Source organism: Papilio machaon, chromosome 19 (genome assembly GCF_912999745.1).
Source record: "Papilio machaon chromosome 19, ilPapMach1.1, whole genome shotgun sequence".
Taxonomy (NCBI): Eukaryota; Metazoa; Arthropoda; class Insecta; order Lepidoptera; family Papilionidae; genus Papilio; species Papilio machaon.
This window is the reverse complement of record NC_060004.1, coordinates 4,543,464-4,555,029: the sequence shown is the minus strand read 5'-3', so window position 1 is coordinate 4,555,029 and position 11,566 is coordinate 4,543,464. Positions and strand designations below refer to the sequence as shown.

The 11,566-nt window shown below is 32.2% G+C and overlaps 2 protein-coding genes across 2 annotated transcripts in view; one reads left to right on the top strand and one right to left on the bottom strand.

Moving 5' to 3' along the window:
* The first annotated feature begins 236 nt into the window (after positions 1–236).
* Positions 237–3,163, top strand: LOC106715234. Its single transcript, XM_014508471.2, has 6 exons — positions 237–443; positions 523–803; positions 962–1,359; positions 1,730–1,849; positions 2,569–2,667; positions 3,001–3,163. The coding sequence occupies exons 1-6, from the start codon at positions 427–429 to the stop codon at positions 3,133–3,135; spliced, it is 1,050 nt and encodes a 349-aa protein (XP_014363957.2). The 5' UTR covers positions 237–426; the 3' UTR covers positions 3,136–3,163.
* A 2,675-nt stretch (positions 3,164–5,838) lies between these two features.
* LOC106715191 (bromodomain adjacent to zinc finger domain protein 2B) overlaps positions 5,839–11,566 on the bottom strand; it is a 58,273-nt gene continuing 52,545 nt past the window's right edge. Inside the window, exons 42-52 of the mRNA XM_045682687.1 lie at positions 11,308–11,498; positions 10,516–10,610; positions 9,962–10,095; positions 9,688–9,809; positions 9,387–9,528; positions 9,060–9,190; positions 8,450–8,583; positions 7,704–7,805; positions 6,945–7,041; positions 6,675–6,818; positions 5,839–6,236 (exon numbers count right to left, since the gene is read on the bottom strand). Of these exons, the coding sequence (XP_045538643.1) occupies positions 6,095–6,236; positions 6,675–6,818; positions 6,945–7,041; positions 7,704–7,805; positions 8,450–8,583; positions 9,060–9,190; positions 9,387–9,528; positions 9,688–9,809; positions 9,962–10,095; positions 10,516–10,610; positions 11,308–11,498 (1,434 nt within the window). The 3' untranslated portion in view covers positions 5,839–6,094. The remainder of the gene's footprint in view (positions 6,237–6,674; positions 6,819–6,944; positions 7,042–7,703; positions 7,806–8,449; positions 8,584–9,059; positions 9,191–9,386; positions 9,529–9,687; positions 9,810–9,961; positions 10,096–10,515; positions 10,611–11,307; positions 11,499–11,566) is intronic.

The window sequence follows — 11,566 nt, the reverse complement described above, 5'->3', positions numbered from 1 at the left end:
GTAAGTTAAACAACTTTGAGACCAGATAAGATGGGTAAAATCTATTCAAACTAAAAATATTTATTCAATTCAAGATAAATATTTACAGCTTGCTTTATTTCATTAAAAAGATAAACGTATAGTTTTATAGTATTTGTATTAATACTGGTCCACTTACTTTTTTTTCTGCGCATAAAGTCTAAAACTTTTTTATAATCTGTAAACAATCTTTCATGCGCTACTGTCAAAGTGTCAACGCAAACATATGTCAATGTCACATTATTCAAACAAAAATGTAAAAAAGCAAAAATAAATAAAATATGTAAATCCAAAACTATACAATAATATTCTTATAAAAGCCTTTTGCAACTCTTGGTACCCATATTTAAAAAGACGCGTGTGATTTTTCAAACCCAAAACCTGAGTGTACCTAACCATAATCGCAATATGGTTATGAATGAAAAGTAAAGACCATGTGCTTTTGTTTTCTTCTAAAGATTACATTTTTTACTTTTCACTAAGAGGTTATCGTAAATATTCCAGGATGGGAGACACAGCTATAGACAAAAAAGTTAAAAAGATCGCCACGAAGCGAAAGAGAAAAAGTAATGAGAATGTGGTTAGTGCAGTAAATGTTCCCAAAAATATAGTAGCAAGCAAAATTGATGCGGATAATACAAAGTTAACAAGTCTGAAGGAAGGGCTGAAATCTCCTGATATCAAGAAATGCAAGACCACTGAAGTTATAGAACAGTATCCTATTTTGAGTGACAAGGAACTCATACAAAAACTACAAAGTGTGTCTTTGACAAATAATCAAAAAGGTATGAATTTTATACAATTAAGCTTCTATTAACATCTATGAATAAAATTTACATTCTAAGATGCTAATTTATAAGTCAATAAATTTATAAGCCACACAGGCTCCAATTGCTATACATCAATCATGAAATGTGAAGTTTTAATGTAATTTCAATTTCAGGAAGGCTTCGTCAAATGATCAGAGACAGCCTCAGGGGCACTTCAGAAGTTTTATTACCTGAAGTTATTAATAACAGAATACAAGCCATACTCAAAAGTTCAGATGTTTACACAGATTCAGATCTGAGAAAATTGAGAATTTTGTACAACATGTTGAAAACTGCATTGAAAGCAAACACAATTGAAAAAACAAAAACTGATAAAGTTAAAAGTAAGAAAAGTGATGTGAAAAAAAAGAAAGAGAAATTGTCAACTGATGATGCACAGAAAAAGGACACTCTTCCAAATGAAGGAGAAGGGGTTAAAAAAAGTGAGAAGGAAAATGTCCAAAAAGTCAAGGGACCAAAGAGATATGTTGTGTTTGTTGGCAACTTGCCTTTGGATATTGATAAAGAAAAGGTGAAAAATTGTTTGTGATTTATGATTAAAAAAAGTTATTTGACGTTAATTGGAAATTAGGATGTATTTAGTTTGTCGATATGATTAATAATTAATTAAAAAATCTATTATAATATTGAATTAAAGGACACATTGAAAAGGGGAAGGTCAACATTGTGATGTAAACTGTAAATTTTGTTGAAGAAATTTAAAGACATGTGTGAAGTCAACCCACACTGGAGTAGGGTTGTTGACTATGGCCTAGTCACCTCTAACTTGGGTAGGCTTCAAGCTACATACATATGAGCTGATGGTTCATTTATGTGACTAACATTTTTTAAATTTAAAATATGTAGGTAGAAATATAAAATTTTATATCAATTTATTACAGATAATGCAACATTTTGCTGAATTTAATGATTCAATAGTAGATGTCCGTTTGCCAAAGCAAAAAGAAGGTAAAAAGAGTGCTATAGCTTATGTGGAACTTAAAAATGAAGTTGTATACGAGGTATGTAATTCTTAACCCCTTCACGCTCAAGGGAAAAAATTTTCACTTCTAAAAGATTGTTATTGATTGTTCAATTATTATTTAATCAATATTTTTTTTACTGAATGTAAAAATAAAATGTATGTCCAAAGCAAATGTGTTTCTGAACGCAAATCTAGCTAAAATATTGTGTTGTATTGGCATATTTAGTCTTGGAAATCTTATGGTCCTGTAAGGGTTTAATATTTGTAGAATAAATGGGATATCCCTGATAGGGATTGGAAGTGTTCATCCTCAAATTGAAAAGCTCACAATATTTTATACAGTTAGAATCAGTATGAAGTGTCAAATCATTTAACTAGAATAATATAGTCATATAAGGATATCTGGTCTGGTGAGAGAGGTGTTGCTACTGCAGTTAGCTCTATATGTAAAATTTACATGGGAATAGTAAATATCATAAAAGAATAAACTATGAAAAGGATATTCTAACACTTGTTTAACATTGACAGGAGGGCGCTACTGAGCTCTCATTATTGAGTTTGACTTATGCCCACTATGTCAAATGACGTTGTTGGTCTTTCATTACAAAATTTACTGTTAAATATAAAGTGAAACCTTAATAATTGAATAACTTTAGTAGTAAAAACTCATTAATAATGATGTTTAAGGCATAAATAATCCTATAGTTGCAATTTTAAACTATTATCCATTTATTTAATTTGTTTTTTTCCCAACAGTTAGCACTGTCAAAACATCATTCAATGCTTGGCAACAAAAGAATAAATGTCCTATACACAACTCAGAAGAATGGAAAGATTACAAAAGCAGAAGCCAAGGTAACTTCTATCATACTAATATTATAAATGTGAATGTTTAGATGGATGGATGTTTGTATGAAGGTATCTCCAGAATGGCTCAACGGATCTTGTTGAAATTTTTCATTTATGTAGAATACTTGTGGATACTAATTAAGTTTTTATTTAATTCGGCGTGGACAGAGTCAAGAGTGACAACTATAAGATATAAATTACATTGAGCTTTATCATATTTGTTAGTATATACTTGCACAAAAATAATATTTTAATCTCTTTCTTTCTATCCGGATTATTAAGTGAAGAAACAGAAATAACAATATATGTTTTGGTACACATTTCTTCTTGTATTTTTAGAGTAAATCAGCAAAGCTAATAGCACTGCAGAAGTCTGGAAAACTGATTGGCAGTGTGCCTATGAACAAAAAACGTAGTCAAAGAAGATTGAAGATGAAACAGGCGCGAGCTAAATTGGCCGCCGAAACCATCTAGTGTTTATAACAATATTTTTGAAATAAAGTTTAAAAAAATATCTGTATTTTATTTAAAAAATATCAGATATAATGAATTTGATATGTAATATGTAGTAATATGTTCTTTTACATATTGCGTTATTGAAGCAGTTTGTCTTATACTGTCAACTTTGCCTCTTTATTAACAACAGCATTACCACGAGATTTCACTGTCTAAAACATGTTTTTGTACACTGTAACTGTAAACTTATGAAACATGTTTATAAATTAATTTGGCAGCTGTTTATATTTTATGTAGACCAGCTCATAAAATGTTAAGTATACTTTTTTTTGTTTTGTTTCTTTTGATATTTAAGAAACTAGTAAAAGGATAATAAAATAAAAATTCAAGAAGGAAGTGCTTCAAAAAATTATTTATTTATTCATTATATATAATTTATATATCCATTTTATAATTAAAATCAACCGATGCACACAACATAAAACTTTGTGATCACGTCACAAGCTCGCGGACGAATCTCGCAGCCCGCGAACAAAATACGTTTTACAAAAATTGTAATATCGTCCTTATTTACTGGCAGTAGGTTTGATTTTCGTAAAACATATTTCATCGAAGGCATTTTAAGTAAACAAAAATTAAAAAAAAACCCTAAATACACAATAATAATTTATTTAAAATTCGACGACATTTTAATAACACAGTGAGTAAAATAACTAAAAAATTAAAAGCATGGATTAAGTATTCGTAAAATTATTAATACTTTTACTAAAATAGTTAAAAAAACACAATGTTGTGCACAAGGAATGGACATTTAGTAGCTATTTGTATAAGTTTCCACTGCCGTAAAACTTGTATAACAACAATATTGTAATCCAGTTCATTCTCTTTGAGAAGAAAAGGGAAACAATAATGTTTTATTACAGGTTTTAGGATAATTCTAATTAACGGAGATTTATTTTTTTTCGTTTCACAAACAGAACATACGGCGATATTCGCTGTCACATAAGTACTAATAATTTGGATTCTCCAATTACAGTGAATTAATTTCAACTTAATATCAATAATTGAAATAAATAAGTCTTAGCATAAATATGACATGACTCTTGAATTGAAACATTTACAATATTAGATAGTCAAGTACAATATAAATATAGTTTTAGGACAAAAAGAGACGTCGTTAGAGAAATAACGACATATTTATCATTTGTATTGAGTATTAAAAGATTTTGTATAAACAGCAATAATTTTAAAGATATTAAAAGTATCAAAGAAAATATTTTACTAATTTTTTTTTTAATTTAACATAAATTATTAAGTAAAGTATCTGTTTGAAGAGATCTGTAAAATAATTTATAAAGAAATGTATAATCAATATAAATAATCCATTTCAAGAGAATCAATTTTTCATATACATATACATATGTTAATTTAAAAAATTAACCATCAAATACAAAATAATTTGTTATCGTAATATATTTTAAAGGACAAAACTACTTTTACTAAGCGTAACAATTTTTATTAAGAAATTCATTGACTGAAAAATTAAAAACTCCGGCTGCATATAGAAACTGTTTACAATAATTAAAAAAAAAAACTGAAATGTAGCCTCAAAGCTATTAGAAAAAAAAAAGTTTTGGATATAAAGAGTAAAACGTCTGTTATTCAAGTTAGGCCCTAAACTACACTTAATCGATCACTAAACTTTACTTCCCGCCTAATGCAATACTTTGAAATGGCCTATTCACAAACCAATCTGTGGTTAAAATTTGAAAATTTTAACAATCACAATCAGACTGTCAAAATGTATGGTATTTGCCATTTTACATGAAAAAAAAGTCCTTAAAATTGTCCAAAAAAATCTGTTTCATACAATAAGCCAGTATACAACTACATATTTTCAATTAATAATTTTTTACACACGCAAATACACATTTACAAATTCACTCGACTACGACTCGCCAACTGGCCACAGTAATATTTTATTCTATCCAATCGAAGATGCGGGAGAATAAGACATTTTAAATACTGGTTCGTTGCTACACGCAAATAATTATAAAAATAATATTCGAAAAACGACATCAATACTCTATACTTCTCTATGCTTAGAATAGATCTCAATCTAATACTTTATAATTGCTACAATTACTTATATTAAAAGAAAAACTAATATATACAGTCAGCTACGTAATTAAATACAAGTACGCCAGATAAATAACTGTGCGCGTTGTCCGTCACATATTTAATACATAGAGATTCGTTACAGCAGTGTTGCCATTGTTATGACATTTGAGACATGTATTGCCAGTAACAAATAAAATCTTTTTAGAAAGATTTCGTTGGGAATATGTTTAAGTTAAAACATACAACAAATTTTGTTGGTTTTATTTCTACATACCTATAAATATGTCTACAACAATTACAAAACTACATTTTGTAGTCATGTCTGAATTGGAATGTCATTATAAAGTAGTTCTAAAGTCAATTGACTGCTGATAAGTTTAATTTTAACTATGATAAAACTTTACAATCAAGACAAAAGAGATATCGAAGTAAATATATGAAAAAGTAAATACTTTCATTCTATTTTGTGCGTAAATAATTTGACTAAATAAAGTAAAAAGATAATTTATTTTTTATAATTAATGTTTAGATTATTTTCAGACATAAAATAAAATTCAAACAATTTGATATTAAATAAACCTTGAAAATTGTCACGAAAATCCTTTGTATATTTAACCATTCGATTCATTAAATTTTCGAGAATCGTTATATTCAAATAAGTAAATAGATTTTAGTTAATTTCACACAATCATTATTCGAAGTCAATTTCGGTTTATCATTATATTAAGTCATTATCTTGTCGATCTCCTCGAATAGATGTCGCTGACAAGTTAGCTATGTGTATGTCAGTATTTTCTCCAATAGATGTCGCTGACAAGTTGGTTGCGTGTGTGTCAGTATGTTGTGGTCGAGGCTGTCATACATGAGGCCAGCGTGCATCAAAGAACTGTCGCATGCTGTGTCCAGCTCGACCCACCGGGCTGTCGTCCTCATTGAACACCTCGCAGTTGCTGAATATCAGCCTCACGTCGGACGCAAACTCCTCTTTGCATTTGTACCTGAGAATTAAACATTATATTATTGTGAACTAGCTTTTACCCGCGACTCCGTTCGCGCGGAATAAAAAAAATGCACACAAAATAAAAAGTTCCTATGTCCTAGTTCTAAGTTACCTCCCCATCAATTTTCTGCTAAATCAGTTCTACTGATCTTGAGTTATAAATAGTGTAACTAACACGACTTTCTTTTATATATATAATAGATTACGTAAAATTACAATAGGATTAGATATAAAACTGCCAATTTGTCATTCCACTAGATTCATAAAATGTCGAATTCGAAACTTTCAAGTGATTATTTTGCGTTAAGATAGATTTCAAGATTAAGACCACTTTTTCACCAAGAACTAAGATACAGCAGCGCAGTTAATGGCTTAGTGAAAACGTCGTCTAAGAATTTAAAAAAATTACATATTTTCGTATGTAAAGGGTACTTACGTGCCGTCGTGTAGCTTGCGCTTGATGGTGGAGAGGTCCATGGGGCACTTGATGACCTTGCGGTACTGCGGCAGGTGTTTCGTGTTCACCGGCATCAGGAATGGCCACGCGTGCTCGTGACACTCCATCTCCGATAGCAGACTCCTGAAAAAATAATAAATATATAGCGCCATCTATTGCATATAATAAAATTTAGTGCCAGGAAATAATTCTAGTAATTTTTTTACAGCTATTTCATAATTTTTACAAAAAATATAAATTATATCTCACTTGCAAAACTGCAATTCTTTGAGTTGTTTTTTGGCACTTGATTTTTCCTTCTTGGCTCTCGACAGCAATGGCACATTCTCAGAGTTGATGTCCTCGACTGCGAAATAATTAAAAACAAAATCTTGCAATATTATAAATGCGAATGTTTAGATGAATGGATGGATGGATGGATATTTTCTTGAAGTTATCTCCGAAACGGCTCAACGGATTTTGATGAAATTTGGCATAGATGTAGAACATAATCTGAAAGAACACATAGGCTACTTATTACGTTCCTTTTTAATTCCGCGCGGACGAAGTCGCTGGCAACAGTAAAAAATAAATAAAATAAGTTTTATTGATCCACAAAAAATTTTTTTTACAATTCAATCGGCCTCCTGTGGTAGGTGGGGACCTGTGTTACAGGAGGTAGTGCCTTCTCTTAATCTATGTCTTAAATAGGTACTTATCTATGCAATATGCTTGTGTGTGTGCGCGAGCGCGCACGTGTGTGTATGTGAGTGTTTGTATTTGTGCTTGCGTTTGTGTGTGTGTACGTGTATGTGTTATTATTAATTATTGTTTGTTTTATTTTTGAATTAGTAGGAGATTTTCTGTTTGTTCATAGTTGAGTAAACAGTTATTTTATTATATTAAAAGGTTTTTGCATCAATCCTTAATTTAACAAAAATGATCCTAAAAACTTAATAATCTGGCTAAATGTTAGTGATTTATAGAATACACAAATACAAAAAGATATGTTTTCTGTTTATAACTAACCGTCCACGTGGTCAGTGTCATCATGTTGTACTGCTCCGTTGCTGCCGACTGAGAGAGCGCGTCTTTTCTCCGGCGGTGGTCCATCCTCTGACAATTCCGCAACTATTCAATATTCGTGTATCAATAAATATACTAATAAAATATCTATCAAAAATATATTTACATGATAACATGGACTAATCATGATTAACTTAAGTACTTGATTAACTAAGCTTAAATAAATTGAAGTCAACAAATTGGAAATCAAACGAATTCATTCATAAAATGACCTAAATTTCTCCATTTTCATACAATTTAAGGGACAATTGAAGTTTAAGTTGTGATCAGTCCCAGACATATGTAATAACATAGCCATTCTTTACTTCAATAATACAATACGATCTATTGTAAAGTTTGAATGTTAGTTTATTTTTTTTCAAATATATGCAGTTTGAAAACCAGCAAGAACAACAACTGTTACATGAATGACCTCTCCCGATGCAATATCAGGATCACAAAGAAGACAGGCGTTGAGTGGAAGTTATTCTGAAATTAGTCCTCGTTTTTTCTGAAGAGTATGTGTTCTGGAGACCTTTCCGCCTTTCTCTTATAAGGAAAGGAGAAGTTGATTTGACGGAGAATGGAATACAAAAGAAGAGGAAATATTCCATTTCTGTGTGTTTTCCGTCGATTTAAGGCAACGCAATCTGCAATTGCATATATTTATTTAAAAATATACTTAATATATATCGGGAAAAGTTCTGTACCAGGATGATGGTTGAGTCCGTTTTCAGGCTCTGTGAGAGTCTCATCTCGCTCGTCATGTTTCTCCGGCGTGTGAAGTACACTCGGTGTGCATTCCTCCGCTGTTGTTGATGTCGATGCTTGAGATGCCGCTGGACTGTCCACATATAATACGTTATAGTAACTTTGTATACATTGTATTCATAGTATACAATGTATTCTTATTATACATTGAATTTGAAAATATACATTAATCACCTATATCTATATACATAAAAGAAAGTCGTGTTAGTTACACTATTTATAACTCAAGAACGGCTGAATCGATTTGACTGAAAATTGGTGGGCAGGTAGCTTAGAACCAGGAAACGGACATAGGATCATTTTTGCCCCATTTTCTATTATTTTTTATTCCGCGCGGATGAAGTCGCGGGTAAAAGCTAGTGTATTATAAAAGAAACACATTTCGTTCACATGATTTTCTAAATTTTATCTGTCTGTCTGCAATTCGGCGTTTGTTCCGAGTAATTTCCGGAAGGTAACTGATACACTTGGCCGTATTATAGGTTACTTTTTCTGCGCTAACGAAGTCGCGGGAAACTGCTAGTCTTTAATAAAAATGACATTACTAACCTGGGCACCATGCTCTGGTCTAGATCTATACTGTTGTCCTTGTGCTTGTTGTCTCGCTTCTTGGTGTTGCGCGGCTTTTTGGGTGGCGCACGAGATATACAATGTGAGCAGTACCATTTGCCTCGAGGATTCTGTACAAAAGATAAAGCAATTAACAATTATGAAAGACTTTCATAGTTACAACGTATTATAACGTGAATAATTTTATTGTGGTAATAAATGTCGCTCCAAGCATATTACATCACGCTATTAAGAGGAGTAAATTGATTTTTTTTTGATCGGGAAATTTTAAATATAATACGGGGTGGAATAATAAAGTATCACTACCTTGTGTAGAGGCGGGTAGTGACAGTCCTGATGGTATGCGCGTACGCAGAGTGCGCAGGGTATGGTGCGCCCGCTGGCCGCGCCGCCGCACACGATGCACACGCGCTCGCCCCGCGCCTTGTTCACACACTCCCAGCAGTACCTAAATAATAATACATATAAATATGAATTGTATACATAATGAAACTATTAAAAACGTCATTTCGAAAAAAAATAAAAAAGTACGCAATAATTTTGTATCGTTTCCCATGCTGTATTCAATAACATAGTATTATATTTTTTTTAGGATAATTAAACTCACCAATCGCCTTCAGGAATTTTCTCCATGCGTGGCTTGAAGCAGTATGTGTGGTAGCCTTTGTCACAGCCATCGCACAGCAGTAGCTGGTCCTCGTTGTCACCAGACAGACAGAATTGACAATTCTATAATAAAATACGTAAAATAATTACTTTAATAAGTTATTTTAAGATTTATAGATTTGATCAGTAACATCAACCATTTATGATTCTAAAGAGTTACAACGTGAAATCCGAATTTATGCGATTTGGTCCTTTGAGCAGGACACAATACTCACCGCTTTTAAGATGCTCTTGTCCCAGGCGATGGCAGCTTCCAGCGCCTGCAGCAGCATGGCGAGCTGCGCAGATGTGTTGCAGCGCGCCACAGCCTCCCGCCAAGTGGTCAGACCACGCGCTATGCCTTTGTTATCTGAATTACATTAATTAAATATATTAAATGCTATATTCAAAGTCATTTCATGCTAACTAAAACTGTCCCTTAGAATTCTAAGAGAGAACTGAGAGTGTCACAGTTATTTATTTCCCCTGGTGTTTGTTGTCTAGAATCTTTCTTCGTCCGTCTGATAGGATGATATTGTGTCAACTTTTGACATTTAGATTTTGCCATTGCAACGCAAGTTTGGATGGATGTTTGATAAGTATCTCAAAAACGGCTTAACGGATTTTGATGAAATTTGGCACAGATGTAACACATAGTTTGGAAGAACACATAGGCATACTAAGGTGTTTTTTTTTAATTCTGCGCGGACAAAGTCGCGGGCAAAAGCTAGAATTCTATTGATATTGCGAACAATAACACATCTGATCAGTATTTGAGAAATAAAATTACCTTTAGGTTCACTCGTTTCAGTGTTTTGTGGTGAGGTGACGGAAGAGTTTCCACGTTCTCCGTGCAGTATCGCGCCCAATGTAACTTCTGTACTGCTGCATACAAAGTATTTCATTTATTTTTTATATCAATATTTTTCTTTAAATATATCGCGATATATTAAGTTTCAATAAGAAGTAAAAGTATGAATTTACAGACTTTTAAAATGATAGATTTTACTAACGGTAGTAAATTTAATGATATATTTGATACTAGATAGCAGAATTTTTTATTCTTTATTATTTTTCTACGCTATTCAAATGTCTACATCTTACTTGAGTAACCACTAATAAATCACACTTCTTGTTCATATTTGAGAAAATCTGTATTTTATCATGCTTCATATTTATGAAACCCAAACATTTTTACTAATCTACAAAACACACTACGAATTATATAAACCACCACCATTATTTAACAAATATAAAAATATATAAATAAAATATAGTATCAAACTTGAACTCAAAGTAAATCACAAAAAATGACACTTTTTCTATAAAGGGTACATAATATAACAACCCAAATATTCCCAACAAAATAAAAAAGATTAGTGAAATTTCTTCAATACAACTCATTTATAATCGTAAAATTCCACAGCCGTAATACTTGTATGAGAGTGATAACAAGTGTTACAACAGTGGAAACCCGCTGCATAACACTCAGACCTTATATCCTTACCGTATAACTAGACACACACTACCACCAGCAAAGCGAGCACACGTCAAACCAGCCTAAGAGAGATGTTGACGTTACCTAGCATACCTTTGTACCAAAGGTGGCTTCAGATATCTCCTCTCGATGTGAGCCTCGAGGAAGGCGAGCTCGTAGCGCGCGCGCGCCACTATCTCCGCGCCCGTCGCCTCCGCAGACAGAGGAATCTCCGACGGCCGCCAGCTCTTCACCAACATTGATCCTAGCACGAGACGAGCTTCCACAGACTCGATCTGTACAAATCAATATATATTTTTTTCTTTCAAACTGTGTAAACTACGAAAATTATTCATATAAAATG

Coding starts and splice junctions, on each gene's coding strand:
- LOC106715234 (XM_014508471.2), top strand. Junction 804..961: donor TTTGACAAATAATCAAAAAG/GTATGAATTTTA, acceptor TTTCAATTTCAG/GAAGGCTTCGTCAAATGATC. Junction 1,360..1,729: donor TGGATATTGATAAAGAAAAG/GTGAAAAATTGT, acceptor AATTTATTACAG/ATAATGCAACATTTTGCTGA.